General features: G+C 36.1%; 1 protein-coding gene and 1 long non-coding RNA gene across 5 annotated transcripts; one reads left to right on the top strand and one right to left on the bottom strand.

Moving 5' to 3' along the window:
- Positions 1 to 3,727: 3,727 nt before the first annotated feature.
- On the bottom strand, positions 3,728 to 8,701 carry LOC130746981 (G-type lectin S-receptor-like serine/threonine-protein kinase At4g03230). Of its 2 annotated transcripts, none has more exons than XM_057599786.1 (8): positions 6,890 to 8,691; positions 5,897 to 6,355; positions 5,520 to 5,660; positions 5,219 to 5,424; positions 4,931 to 5,141; positions 4,596 to 4,833; positions 4,305 to 4,455; positions 3,728 to 4,230 (listed from the first exon to the last, which is right to left on the bottom strand). In XM_057599786.1, exons 1-8 carry the CDS (start codon positions 8,214 to 8,216, stop codon positions 3,946 to 3,948), a joined length of 3,018 nt encoding a protein of 1,005 aa, XP_057455769.1. In that variant the 5' UTR covers positions 8,217 to 8,691; the 3' UTR covers positions 3,728 to 3,945. The 2 variants fall into 2 exon arrangements, with proteins under 2 accessions (XP_057455769.1, XP_057455770.1); XM_057599787.1 differs by having other exon boundaries at positions 4,042 to 4,211; positions 6,890 to 8,701.
- Positions 8,702 to 8,960: 259 nt separating this feature from the next.
- LOC130746991 (uncharacterized) lies at positions 8,961 to 13,437 on the top strand. 3 transcript variants are annotated; one of them, XR_009022282.1, is made up of 6 exons: positions 8,961 to 9,212; positions 9,582 to 10,554; positions 10,706 to 11,139; positions 11,909 to 12,023; positions 12,959 to 13,000; positions 13,175 to 13,437. It is a non-coding gene; the product is annotated as an uncharacterized LOC130746991 (long non-coding RNA). The 3 variants fall into 3 exon arrangements; XR_009022281.1 differs by having other exon boundaries at positions 8,963 to 9,778; positions 10,267 to 10,554; XR_009022280.1 differs by having other exon boundaries at positions 8,966 to 10,554.
- The last annotated feature ends 1,873 nt before the right edge of the window (positions 13,438 to 15,310 follow it).

Genomic DNA, 15,310 nt, shown 5'->3' with positions numbered 1-15,310 from the left:
GAAGATCCCAGATTGTCAGCAGGCCGTGGAAAAATGCAGTACACAATCCAATTCAATTTGTAGTGGTTACAGTCTTACAGATTTATGTCATTTATGATTGTGTTGTTTATGGATTAAATGCCTCATGTTTTTCTTTTACTCTTCCTCTTGTAATTACCAAAAAAAAATATCTTCATCAGATTTTCTATTTTATTCTATTATTCGTACAATTTTTTCTCTTAAAAAACTAATTTATTCTTTTACTTTTAAAGTTTAAACTATATATATACTATATAAATATTTTGGTGCTTGCTACCATACCACAACATTTAGTTTGGGTATGATACATGAGATGATGTGTTCCAATCAAATAAATCCAGTGTGTAATTAATTAAGTACTTCTTTTTTTCTTTTCAAATATTTCATTATTTACTAAATAGTCCTCATTTAATGTATTAATTGAGAATACCCCTTGTCTCCAAACCTCTCTTCTCCAAAAAAAAAAAATCTCTTCATCTTCAGCACATCTTGAATCATTCTCTGTTACACATCTTGAGTCATCTACAATTTCGTTTCCCTTATCCCACATCTTGAGTCTTTCTCTGTTACACAACATAACAGATCTGGGGTTTTAAAAGCAAAAAATTTGTTCTTCATGTTCTTCTTTTCCTCCAACTTTGGGGGAAATGGACGGCGGAGATAAGAGACCCAGCGCGGCGCGTGCGGTTGTGGCTTGACACCTTCAACACCGCTGAGGAAGCTGCCATGGTGTACGACCACGTTGCCATCAAGATTCGCGAACCTGAAGCGCTCACCAATTTCTTAAAGCCACCCACAACGTGGCCGGAGAATGATTACTGATGTGGGTGCTAGAGACTCTGCTATGCATTTTCACTCGCTGCGGTGGGCAGAGAAGATTGATGTATTTTATTACTGATGTAGGATTTAATTTTTCTGGTTTGAATCTTTGCTACTATGCTTTCTCCTCCTCCTCATGTAAAGCTTCTTCTCTATTTCTTTTTTGACCTTTGGGTTTGTACTTTTTCATGTGGCAGTTCTTGTGCTAGTTATACATACACATTTGGCTTACCTATAAAAACGTGGCCGGAGAATGAAGAAAAACCCGTGAGCAGCTCCGGTTGTGGCTGGGTTTTTCTCTTTTTCTCTTTTCTAGATCTGTGTTGTGGCTGGGTTTTGGTGTTCATGTTTTCTGTCTTTCTTTTTTTCCAGATCTTGATTATGGAAGGTTAAATGGGGTTTTGACTTTGGTAATGGAGATGTTGATGAAGAAGATGATGATGAAGGATGAATTTCTGGGTTAATTAAGATGAAACTTAATCTCTTTTCCTGAATGTGAAAACCCTAAAACTCACAAAAAAGAAGTTTCATAAAATTGGGTTACCACTTAACGAAATTACAAAACTGTTAGGACCATAACATAATTAATACAAATCTTTTTTTTTTGTTTTTCGTTATTTTTTAAAAAGAAAAATAAAGAAGTCAAACTTTACGGTCAAAGCAACTCCTATTGATCCACATCACTCATATATGATACAATTATGGTATGGTAACATTCACCAAATATTTTTATTTTTATTTTGACGGGCCTAACGCGATTGCCTTGCACATTACACAGCCCCGTTATTAATGAAACCTTAGTAAAATAGGAAATCCCCCGGGGGATTAAAAGTCTCCATAATTGACTCATTACCCATCCAATTATATGCTGTCATGCATAATGTTTTGGCTGTCCCTATTATTACGTAACTCATTGATGGGCCTTAATATTTTCCTTTTTCATTGCCAAGATTCTTTTCCTTATTTCTTCCTCTATTTTCTGGAATCAAATCCCCTGCAACTGCTACTGCTACTGCTACTTCAACCTACCCTGAATGAAGCCCAGGGCATTATTGCAAGATCCATATCAAATATTACAATTCGACCAAAAAAAATATCAAATATTACAATGTTGCCTAAATATTTTATTTTCAATTCGTTGGATAGTAGGAGTCATTATTAATTGCCTAAAATGTTGCTAATTGCTAGTTGCATAAAATATATTTATTTTTTTTGCTACATCGGAAAATAAACAAACACAAACAACTACAAAGCCGCAAAACGATCACCCATAATTGCATAAAATATATTTATATAATCAATTACAATTAATTGTGCTAAAAAAAAGATAATAATGATAAAAAAAAATTACAATAACATGAGATCTTTTTTGTGGTAATATTACATGAAATCTTCTGAAAGATTTGAAAATAAAATAAATATAGCAACATGCTATTGAGTCACCTCTTCTCCTTCACCTCTAATTCGTCAATTTACATTAATCTAGTTCAGCAATGGATAAAGATTTCTTGAAGACTTGTGGGCGCTGCAAGGGTCCGTTAGATCCTGGAAAAGCCATACATTTTTATAAGTATATGTGTTCACTTCTTGTTTCTATTTGATCTATATGATTATTGGACAAAAGTTCCAAAATATGTTTAGTCTCGTGACATATACTCTCATATTTTAATTTGTTTTATTTATACTAACTATCTCACTTGGACTTATTTCAGGGATACGGCCTTTTGCTCTTTAGAGTGCAGAGAGAATGAAATGAGAGCAGATTTAGGAGCATATAGCAAAAAGAGAAAGGCAGAGGAAGCGAAGGGAAAGGGAAAAGCACATAAAGCTTCATCATCTAGCTAGTAACTTTTATTTTATTTTTTGTCAAAGGCGTTTAATTTGTTTTGCACTAGTAGTTGGGTCTTTTGTGACTTATATTCAGTTGGGAGTTTTGTGACTTTTATTCAGCAATTAATGATTATCAAAGTTCTCTAACATGATCTTGTATACTGGGCAAAGCCATTTTAAATGATGCATTTGTCGCCAATAGTTTCAAAGCTAACTTGTACTCCCTCCGTCCCTAATTATAAGCTAACATTGAGACTTTTTTTGTGTCACTAAATATAAGCTAACCTTGCAAAAGTTAATATTTCTTTCCATATTCACCCTTGCATTTATTGGTAGTGGAGCACCACCATTAGTAGTACAATGATGAAAAAGTGTTATCATAAATAGGGGTAAACATAGAAAGTTGTACATTTTTTTTGAAAACCAATGCATCAATTAAGGCTTTCTTAATAAGTGTGATTTTTACAACTTTAGCTTATAATTAGGGACGGAGGGAGTAAATTGGTCTTGTGTACTTTGAATTGTGAATATTAATTTTGTTAGTGTTCTTGGTGAATGAATGTAAATGATTAAAAAAAATTAATTTTTATTTTATTAATATTTTAATTTAATAATTGATTATACACATGAAATTAAATTTTAATTGAAAATTAAGCACCGGTGTGTCACGCCAACTCTATTTTGCCACTAGGCGACATCATCGGAGACAAGCCATCTAGTAAGGACTAATCCCATCATTTAATGCAGAGACAAAGTCAAAAAAAAAAAATCTGCTACGAGAAAAATTGAAGTCTTAAATTTTTAGCGACTAAAATGGTGATTAACCCTTGAAATTTTCATGTGTAAAAGTTTATGAGAATATTGAATTAAGCATTGGATGTAAACAAATGGAAGAGTACTTTTGTTGGAATATCTCATTTAGGTCATCCTGAAATAGAATAATATAGCACTTCTCAATGATAACAGGAAATTAGAGAGAACTATCATGGTGGTCTTGAACCACTCAGGCACAGTTTTCTGTCTACAATATTATGCTTCTTAACTGATTAAAGAAGAACAATTGGAACAATGTGAAGGGACTGTGATAGTCTCAGAAATCAGGTGTTCACATGCTAAGGCATCTTATGCACCTTGCTTATGATACAAACAATTAACATTTTATAATTGTTCTTATATACATGAATTTGAACTCGCCATATATGAAAAGCAATAAAATGAACTAAGGATATCAAAATCCAGCTTCTGATCCTTAGTATCCAACTTGAGCCTCTACTTGCTCTATCGACCTTCTACAATGCTACTATCAAACTGCAAACTTGAAGAAGCTGTGCTAGATAAGTCTTTACGCGTAAAAAAGGTTGGTTGTTTAGGGGTTGGAAGGGTTGCAGTTTCACTGTCAAGCATTATTACAACATTGGACATGTTTGGTCGATCATCAGGTTCATCCTGTACACATAAGAGTCCAACATGTGTACACCTTATAAATTGGTTTGCATTGTAAGCTTCACCTAGAGATAAGTCCATTAAATCCAGCAACTTGTTCTCTGTCCACAGTTTCCAAGCCTGATAAGAATCAAACCAGTGATGAAAATTCCTAAAGGTGACAAAAAGAATTGAGAGCAAAGGATAAAACATACATAACCCAAAAGGCTTAAAGTTCCTTTATACTGATAAAATCCTGTGTTTTTTTTCCCACTGATAATCTCAAGCAAGACAACACCAAAGCTGAAAATATCCGATTTGGTTGAGAATTGTCCATCCAATGCATATTCAGGAGACATGTATCCACTGCCACAAACAAAAAGAACCACTTGTATATCAGATCGACATGTGTAAACAACCCTATTACTGAGTTGAGGGATTAATACTAATAATGTTATCATAAACGCATCATCAAAAGCTCAACTTCACAATCACATAGAACTTACTATGTCCCCACTACCCTCTGAGTGTTTGCCTCAGTCTCTTTGCCTCCAAATATTCTCGCCAATCCAAAGTCTGAAATTTTTGGTTGCATCTCACCATCTAAAAGAATGTTGCTAGTTTTCAAGTCTCTGTGGATTACTCTTAGTCTAGAGTCTTGGTGAAGATAAAGTAACCCACGAGCAATTCCGAGAAGTATGTCAAATCGCATTTGCCAATCCAAGAGTGCACTTTTCGTCGGATCTTTCAATATTATCATTTCCCATTTGAAACAATTCATCAGTAATTATAAGACTTAAAACAAATTAAAAGATACTAATAATTATATTTAGATACTAACCAAATACAAATGCGTCTAAGCTCTTGTTAGGCATATATTCATAAATCAAAATTTTTTCGTCTCCTTTTATGCAATAGCCCCAGAGTCTAACAAGGTTCCGATGTTGAAGCTTGGCAATCAAAACAACCTCGTTCTTGAATTCTTGTATGCCTTGTGATGAAACACTTGAAAGCCTCTTCACCGCAATTTCTCGACCACCTTGAAGCTTACCCTGAAACAAAAATCTCCATTTGCCATTCCCAAATTTTGTTTTAGCAAGAAAGGTAAAAAGGGAGTTGTGTTTATCACCTTGTAAACTGTCCCATAACCCCCTCTCCCAAGCTTATTTGCATCAGAGAAGTAATCCGTGGCCACTAGTATGCTCTCAAAATCAAAATAGGGCACCTCTATGCCTTCATTGTCTTTTTCTTCTAATCCCTCCTTGTCTATCAAATCTTTCACATGTCTTTCACTGTCATAAAAGCGCCCTCTTTGTCTCTGTATGCTTTCACTTTCTGAACTCGTCAAAGAAATTTGTAACCTTAATCAGAGATTGGATGTGCAGATTCAAGATTTTAAAGCAACTAAAAGGAGAAAAAGAATCTGCTACCTTGTTTGAGCTTTAGTGCTATTTTCCGCCTGCATACATAAGCTAAAATACATATGCAAGCCAGAATAACCACGCCAGGAAGAGCTATGCCAAGAATCAAAGACAGTGTGCTCTTGGGGTTTCCTTTTCTTGTTGGCTCTTCTGTAGTAGCATTAGGAGAACGAACACTTAATTAACTAATCATATTCGACCAAAAATAACTTAACTAATCATCAACTTTAGCAAACTAGGCACTGTTCTAAGTTCTAACTACTACAAATAATATAAATTATCTATAACATGTTAATTATAAGGCACTCCAATATTCCAACTATTAGATGAAAACACATAAATTATCTTATATTTAACACAAATCCTCAACATACTAAGTTACTTACTTTCTGTACAACTTAAAAGATCTCCATGCCAATAATAATTTGCATTGCAACGACATCTATTTCCTTTGCAAGTTGAATGTTTCCAACCATTACAATCACTTGAATTAGCACATGTGGGGGGTTCAGATGGTGGTTGCCAACTAATAGCTACTTGGTCAGAGCAGGGGTCGTCGGTCGAGTTGAACGGAAAAGAAACATCCAGATTATCGTTCTGAGCTTTTTTAAAATCACCACAGTGACGTTTGTCCCGAGTGACCTCGATGAAGAATTTCCTCGAATCCGGTTCCACACGAGTGATCTGGTAACGCTTGGAGTTGGTGCTCGTGAAGAAACTAAGCTGCCCTGTTGAGTAGTTGCAGCTGAATTTGAAGTATAAACTCTCTCCACAACTTCCTCCAGTACTCAGCGGATAAGGGACTATGTTTATGCCACAAGCATCACAAGTCTTTGGAGTTGGTGCTGCAATATTGCAGGCATTAGGAAACATGCTTTCAGGAATTAACTCAGACAATTTCAAATATTTGTTACATAATCACAACTGAAAGGAAAATTATATAACAATCAAACTACAAAATTATTATGTGAGGTAGTGAATTAAATGATCAATGTGTAAAGTTAATGTGACACCACATTATAGGATGATCTAAGTCATGTTGTTGAACCCAGTCATAAATTACAATTGCTATTAACAGATCATGACAGAACTGTTGGGCCGCGAGATGCTTAAAAATGCCGATGAAATCTCCACATTTGACTAACCACACAAGTGGATTGTACACCACATATCTCACCCAAAACCACATTGAGGTATGAGTTCTCTACTTCTCTCACATATAAAATAATGCTAAACACTTTCTTTTTCATCCAATGTAGCACTTGTTACTCAGACTTGGTATCCCAACATGAACATTATAACATGTGTGATGCATGTAGCACATCTTGGTTGGTTTTGTTGTTACCATAACCATGACAGATATTGAAAAGCTTGGTTACCTATGTCTGATTTGGCTACCCGGACAAAGAGTTTGCGATCATCTCCACCAAGGTACTCTTCTTTAAGAGTAGTTAAATTCTGTGTCCAGATCCAACAAGGGGAGAGATTAAGACCACGCTGCTGTACAGGTATTGGAACGTATGAACAAGCCTGGCACTGAGTCTGGGAGCACATGGAAATGCAACGAAATTTGCATTCATTTTCGTCTTGTGCAGAGACTTTTATATCAGGGCTACCTATTTTCATCATGGTCAAGTTTAAGAACGTATTTGTGTTTGCTCCGCATGATGTTGATTTTCTGGTACATAGTAGAGAAGAAGTATCTCCCCCTACTGTGTAATCATTCAGAGGCGACCTGCGACCAAATCCAGGCAAACATGTACATAACTTATCATTGTCGTCGTTGCAACTTGAAAAGTTCCCGCAAACATTATATGTCAAGCATGTTGTTCTAGGCTGATACCACCAAACTATATCACTTTGGAAATTGACCCTATAAAGAACTTTTATCACGCCTGTGGAATTGAGGAGCAGCCTCGTGTTGTCGTAGCTGCTCACTGTTTTATTTTTAAGCTCCTTGAAATTGGTCAATAAGTTGTAAACATCATTGCTTATGTCATCAGGATTTGACTCTGGATTCATCACTCCGTCTCCTTGTTCTTCACTCTGCCAGTAAAGTTGTCCTTGGTTTAAAATCGCAAAACGGTTCTCCCATTTTTTATCCATCTTGAAAGTGAAGTTCCCCCTTCCCGGGTCGCTAAGGCTTTTCCAGCAAGTCAACTCCAAAGTCTTATCCATCTTCATACCGGGTAGGAACGTGTCAGTTGGGTGTTCAAAGCTCTCCCACAGTTTCATTCCCACATGTTCATCTAGTAACACAAGGTTCCCAGAATCCATGAGCTTCACACTCCTGTTTGTAGCTGAAGAAGAGTTTGTAAGGTTGGATGCCGACCAGTAGCGTATACCGGATGTGTCTAAAACAACCAGATTCCCATCGTCTGCGATTCTGAAAACACCAATAGAATCATCAGCTACGGGGTTGTCTCTGTTGGCAACCCACACCACTGGTGAGAGTCCTGAGCCCTCTTCTCGGTAATACCATATCCCTAAGTATCTTCCTTTACCGCCAGTAACATTTAGATCAGGAGAAAAGAAGCCAAGTTCAAACTTTTTTGCAGCTGAAACAAGAACAGTTCCATTTCCTGTTATCTCCTGGCCGACGTTCAAAGTGTCTCCTGCGAAACACAGCTGAGAAAAGCATAGCAACCAACAATGCATGTGAAAGAGAAAGATAGTTATCATGTTTGTAAAGGGTGTAAAAAACATTAAAGCAAAAAAAAGCACGAGAAGGAGAATAAAGGTTGTTGGGTTCTGTTAAACGGGCTTTCTATCAGAGAAAAAATATGGACAATGAAGCTGGAACTTTGCAAGACAGCACTGAGTTTTCTGGTTCACGGATAGCGCCTGCCATCTTTGACATTTCCTCTCTTTCAAGCTCAGACTAAACAATTACCTTTTCTTATTCTCTAGTTGGCATACAAAATGTTTTTGACATCAGGGACTCTTCCAACAAGAACAGACAATTTTAGTGTATGTTTGAATACACAGTACAAATCCAAAATAAAACCAGAATTGCAGTGGAAAGTCACAAAAGTTATGGGAAGATGCTTCTGTCCACCCACATTTTGTTTCACTGTGGATTTCCACTTTGTACCCGTACGAAGCCCACGCTTTTGCTTTCTTTGCTTCCCAGAACAAAATTAGAGCATAGGATTTTTTAAAAATATAAAGTGACATTGACTTGATAGATTCCAAATTTCCACCAGTACATATTTTATGATTAAAACCACATAATTAGAAGAGCCAGAAGAGCAGACTTTAACTAGTTGAAAGGACCACTGGAGTCACATGCAAGGTGTATCTGTGGAAATCCAAGGCAAGGATGCATGCCACCAAATATGGACAAACCTGATGGGAGCCATGACAAGAACAGTTGAAAACTACATGCCTAACAATCACAATTCACAACTTCTATTTTCTAACAGGAGGACTATGATTAAAAATGCTAATTAACAGTGTACAAACATAGGCATCGTGAATATCTCTAACTCAGTAGTTCCCTACATAAAGTACGGGGAAAGTGAACTGTCCATGTAAATTTCAGTGGCCTATTTCAATGCTAGGCCGAATCCAAACTTGGGATAATTTGCTTAAGAGACAAGTAATTCATACTGCTGATGAAGCTCTTTGTCCGCTGTGTGGCCTGGTGGAGGAGTCGTGCTCTCACTTGCTTTTTACGTGCCCTACTGTACTGCTGATATGGTATGACTGCTACGCTTGGCTGGGTATATCCACAGCCCAGGTTACTGATCCAGAGGTCCATTTACTGCAATTTGCCTCAATTGGGAGTGATAAAGCTCAAAAATTAGGTGTAATTGCAATCTGGTTGGGAGTAGTTTGGTCACTATGGTGTATGCGTAATAGAGTTATTTTTAATGGAGGAGAGGTGGATAAAGCCCAAGTTCTGGAGCAGGTTCAGATTAAATCGTGGCAATGGCTCAGCCCCCTCACGGGGCTTTCCAAATCTCTTTGGATTTATTTTTCGTACTTTGCTTCCGCTTGTTAGTTCTAGCCGTTTTCTTATGGCCTTGTTTCTTTCTGATTATGGCTCCCTTTCTCTTGGAACCCTAGTGATCGTTGTCACGTTCTTGGCAGTCACCATTAACGTTCAACACTGTCAACGTCCTTCTACCGCCGTTTTCCGAAGTTGCTCATAACAGATCAAAGACACCTCCATCTTTTCCCTGAAGCGCCGCCGCCTGTATCTTGAGCAAGGTTGCTCCTTGAGCGGGCAAGTCTCATTGATTAGTGAACACTAAAAATCTGTGGTAGGAATATCTTTGTCTCTCCCACGGTACCCCCGTTCATAATTTTGTGGTGACTGATATTATTTTTCACATACTTTTTCTCTACATGGTGTAGTTTATTCAATTTGTACAATTTGGAAAGATGCCACATTACTACGGTTATTGGACTTGGCAATTGTGGTATTTTGAGTATGGAATGAGTATGATTGATTTCTCGTGAGCAGTAGTGATGTTTGTGGCTGGCTAAGTACAAGAGAGTTTCATGTTGGTTACTTAGCTGGTGCAATCATCATCGATGCGTTTTTTCATGAAACTGTGTCTAACTTTTCATCTGGCTACACCAAGGGATGAATTGGAATTGAATTTGAAGACTTGGGCTGTTGGTTCAATAGCTTTAAGAACAAATATTTGTTACAAGCTATGCATAACAATGGTTCTAGACTTGTAGTAAACAACCATGAATATCAATCATGATAAATGTTAAAACTTGATAGGAAAATTATCTGCAGGAAGCTTTTTGCCACTTTGCTTCTGCACAAAGGGGTATAAACCGGTCAATGTGAGTGAAAGAAACAGAATTTATGAAGTGGAGAAAATATATTGCTCTCTACCTTCTCCATTGGTGCGGCTGCAATATTGCGGAGAATTGCAGTGTAAACGGAATTCAGACGGAATAGCTGTTACAAAACCCCAATTTCACCGTATCACTGCCGCTCCGGTGGCCGCAACAGGCGTTCCGTGTTTCTTCAGTCTGATCTGCTTCAGCATTCCTTGACGAGCTCGAGAGCGATCTTCAGGTAACTGACTTTGATTGAATTCTTCTCTGATTATTTTGTGTTTCAATTCTTCTCTAGGGGGTTTGGCCCATACTTTAACAGGTAATTAATTTTGAATGAATTCTTACTTTTTCTTTAACGAATCCACCACTCCTATTTCTCTCTTTGATAGGTTTGGTGAAGGTAAAGAGCAATTTCTTTAGGAATGAATAGAGAAGAGATGGATGTGACATGTCGTTGCTTCCACTGCAAATTGCAATCTCACCGCAGCTTTCACTCTTCCATTTCATCTATCGGAAAAGTAATTTCTTTCACTCTAATCCTTCTCTATCAATAGGCAATTTCCTACCCCTTCACAGCTTTCCCTTTCACTCTCGAAATCTCCAGATCCCCTCCTCCCTTCACAGCTTTGATGACTGTTCAATTTCCAGACAGAACCATCATAGTCACCTCCTCCTTCTTACCTCCATCAATAGCCACCTCCTCACCTTTCCATATGCACCCTGTCTGTCGAGAGCTTCCATCAAGCCGGGCACGACAGAAGCAACTCCACCGTGCGGTTGTTCCATGACGCCACTTTGGCCGTTGCCCCATAGACTTTTCTAGGTGATTTTTATGATTACTGTTTTCATAATTTTGTCTCTCCTTTTTACATTGTTCTTTATGCTGTCTGTTTATTTTTACACAAATTAAATTCATTGTTTTATTTAATTTTATCTTGATAGAGTTGTCCTATCTATTTCCAAATGTCCGGGTGTTGTAATATTGCTTTTCTTTTGCTTCTTTTGGTGGCTTATTGGTTTACAGTGTCTGCAGGGTATGTTTCACACCATTTTTGTGTTAGTTAAATCCTGTTGTCCCTTTGGTCTTGGATTGCATATCTAACTGTTGCAATTGCAACTTTAGGATTTTAGACACCAATCAAAATGATTGTTTTATGATTTGGGTAGATAGTGGTTCAATTCCTTAAAAATCAAACTCATTTAGAATTTAAGATACTGCTTTTCTTATAGGATTCAAGAACACTTCTACCTCTTCTTTCATGCCATCCATATCTGGCTCTTCTGACATAAAATTTAGCTCCCTGCCATAAGTTTGAGGACAAATGTAAATATGCTGCAGTTGGCTAAAGGTTATGTAGATGAACACAGACATACAACTTTTATTTATAATATACATTTCTTTGTACTTTCACATATTGCATACTGATGTGGTCCTTTATCCCTTCATTATAACTGTAAAGAGAAAGTTGAGCGTCCTTTCAGCCTATTTATAAATTATTGTCTCTTTTTTTTTGATGAAAAAGTATCATCTCCTTACTTTCATGACACCATGATGATAAATGAACTTGCATAACTAATCCACATCAATGCAGGTATCGTTCTAGAAGCAACACTTTTGCCATTTAAGAAATTCTATGGAGATGTCATTTGTGCTTTATAAGGATTGGATTTTCCCAAGCAAGTACTGATCACAAATCTTCTGAAGAGGTAAACTACACATGCAATGACCATTTGATACATATGCGCTAAGTTACCTATTTCACGCCTTCGTTTTCAAATGCAGCATTTACTGTATTGGAGTTTGTGAGTCGAAGTTGCGAATTATTTTTCTTTCTAATATTGCAAGCAATTAAATACATAACTGATTAGAAAATCTTAGGATTCCTGCAGACAAATAAATAGAATGTACTCTCAGTATCCCTTAATCTAGATAAATATAACTCTTCTATCTATGTAATCAATTAGAGCTAGCATAACATGAGGCAGATTTGAGAGATTTAACATTGGAATTTTGAAATCTATTTGTATATTGTCTAAAATATATAGATAACTGTATAGGAGAAAATTTTGAAAAATAAGAGATTGAAGAACGGAAAAGGGAGATACTCTTGAATAAGAGGAACAACAACCTCATTGTATAATTAACGCCCAAAGAAGAGTGATTTTAGTATTGAGAAAATGTCGAGAATAAAAAAAAATTTACAGTTTGAACTAGAGTTGAAATCTTTAAAAGTGACCAATGGAATACTTGAGGATCAAATAAGATATCAGAAATAGAAAAGTTCAAATGTATGTACAAAGCTGAATTGAAATAGGCTCATCACAAAGTTTTGGCATTAAAATCATGAAAATAACGAGAAAGATAGAAGCTGATTATGACTAGAATGATAGGAAGAAAAAACTAAGTGAGTAATATTTCTCAAAGTGACTAATTTTAAGGCTACATACTAATTTATATTTAATAGTTTTGATGTCTAATTATGACTAGAAGCATGTGTTTTAAACAAGGATGATATATGCACCTGACATGTGCAAGTCTTTGAAGGTCTGATATAAACCTGATATGCTTTTTATTGTTATTACGTAGTTTGCTTTCCATTTGCCTCTTTAATTATGTTGGTTGACAAGCATATGTCTTGCAGAACGCTAGCGAGGCTTTCTAAATTGGCTTATACCTTGATGAGGTGATTTGCCTTTTTTTCCTTCTCTATTTGGCACTTTATTGCTCACCTTTGCTCGAAGTGACTAATTTTAAGGCTACATATTGATTTTGCTCACCTTTTCCGTCTTTGTTCTCCTTGCTTTTTTACTACTTTGTTCTTACACAATGTGTTGTTTTGTCGACTATGTTCTTCTAGGATTTCAGTGTCATAAGCTTTGCTCTTCTGCTGTGCCGTTTCCCGTTTCTCGAATTCATCTGTCTGTAGCCTTTTGTTTTTTGGTGAGTAGAAAGACTTATTTCCTTCTTTGGTCTACATAATCTATGAATCATTGATACATGTGTTTCCTTCATGTATTCGTATTCATATAGGATACAAGTTCTCTTCAGGGATGTTAATTAGATCCTTACGACATGTATTCATATCTTCTTCATGTTAATTAGTTCTATTATTTCGACGCACTTAAAAAGCCTTATTTAGTGTATAGAGGATAATAAACTGAGCAAATTATGAACAAAAGACCTTTTATGGTAGCAACAACGATGTCACTACCCAATTATTGTCCTGAAAGCTCATGTGGCCAGTGTAAGTTCGAGGCTCATATATACATATATCTTCAAGAATTAAGAAAATCAGCTTTGTTTCTCTTCTTCCGTTTAAAATAGTCATGATATTTAATCATTTTTCAGCTTCTGTTTTGAGCACTATTAAATCACTTAAATGGGAGTTACTGTTAGTAATAAAGTCACTTTTAATTAAAGGTTTGACAGTTACAGAAACGAATGGTCATGAGTTATTATGCATTAAGTGCGTTTAAGGGTCATCATTATTTGTTAGCTAACCACTACGCATTAGCTTTATGTCTATTTAGTATTTTTCATTGAGGAGTATCATGTCATGTAGCATGTCCAAATCTACCTTCTCATGTAGCATGCACCAATTGAGGAAATGATAAAGTTTCTTTCTGGATTAAATGATGATTCATAAGGGAACATGAAGAACTTCATTTTTGTCTATGTGGCTGTGGGCCTAATGTTCCACTTTATTTAGCACCAATTAGTTTGGATGGGCTACTAAAATGTTGACAGAAGAATGAGACTTGAAACACTTCTCACCCCAGGTTGGAAGTAGAAGAAAGCGTATATTGTTTTGATAACTAAAATATGTTCTGTGAGCTATTTGCCAAAAGAAACAAAAGAACTCTGCCATGTAATATGCATCCTCTTACAATACGACCATTAGACCCCTTTATATAAACTAAACAAAAATGTTACTAGCATAAAAAAAAAACAAAAATGTTACTGAGGACAAGTCTTATCACAACTTTCCAAAAACTTGAGCCAATTTTTTTATAATTTGATTCTGAAAGTACCTCATTTGATAGATAAGAGTTTTAGTTTTCAAGCTGAAGAAGTCCAACAGGTTCTAATATTATAATATTAGAAGTAAGGTTGTTGATTCTATAAAAATGTAACTCTTTTCAAGCTGTGATAACCATTTTTTCTTGGTAACCTAACGTTACTAATTGGCCTTTATATGGCGTAGCTATGGATGTTGTACTTTGTGAAAGCTTGAGACATGCTAATGGCCATGCTAATACTGATCCTGGAATGGCTTATCAGTCTACTGGATTTTCTGGAAATATAAATAGCAATTCAAATCTGCCTTCTATTGATGATAACTTGGATAAGCATCAACGATTATCATTTTCGTGTCATTTTTGTTGCTTACCCTATTTTAGTTGTCATCATTCTTTTAAGAATTATACTGAATCATGTGCAAATTTGGATTGCCTTTGGAATGAACATCTGCAAGCTTCCTAAATGAATCTATAGATACTCCTCCATTTTTCAAGGAGCTGCGAACTCGAGTACTGCTATGTGTTCACCTGTTCTTCCAGCTCCAAGGTCCTATTCTGAATGTTCAATATTAACAAATTTGTTTTTTTTTTCTCCCTTGAATTTAATTGTTGTTCTGGCGCAGTCTGAGGTAGTAGATCGGAGAGACTTGCATGCGGGTCATGCGATTTAATACAAAACATGCTTTGTACTAAAAGCTGTTTGATACGTGGATTTTTTTTTTTTGAACATTGATACTTGGATATTATATATCAGAAATGTTTCACTTTTTTTAATTTGGCCTTTTTCAAGTCTCATGTTGATAATTACATATTCTTTCAACTTTCTCTTATATGTAGAGGGTGAGTTATTAATTGACTGAGGCATCCAGGAATAAAAAAAATTCATTGGCAATGACATGATATTCATCATTATATTAATCATGATTCTTGATCTTATTTTTCATGATGTTGTGGTTGAATGTAAGTTGGAAAAA

This window comes from Lotus japonicus, chromosome 3 (genome assembly GCF_012489685.1).
Source record: "Lotus japonicus ecotype B-129 chromosome 3, LjGifu_v1.2".
In the NCBI taxonomy this organism is placed as follows: Eukaryota; Viridiplantae; Streptophyta; class Magnoliopsida; order Fabales; family Fabaceae; genus Lotus; species Lotus japonicus.
The sequence above is the reverse complement of the archived record's forward strand: the minus strand, read 5'-3'. Positions and strand labels throughout refer to the sequence as shown.

Excerpts from the sequence above, each read along its gene's own strand:
- LOC130746981 (XM_057599786.1), bottom strand. The coding sequence starts at position 8,216 with ATGTTTTTTACACCCTTTACAAACATGATAACTATCTTTCTCTTTCAC. Across the intron at positions 5,425-5,519 it reads AGCACTAAAGCTCAAACAAG|AAAGTGAAAGCATACAGAGA; the intron begins GTAGCAGATTCT and ends TGACGAGTTCAG. Across the intron at positions 4,231-4,304 it reads CTTTAAGCCTTTTGGGTTAT|GCTTGGAAACTGTGGACAGA; the intron begins GTATGTTTTATC and ends GATTCTTATCAG.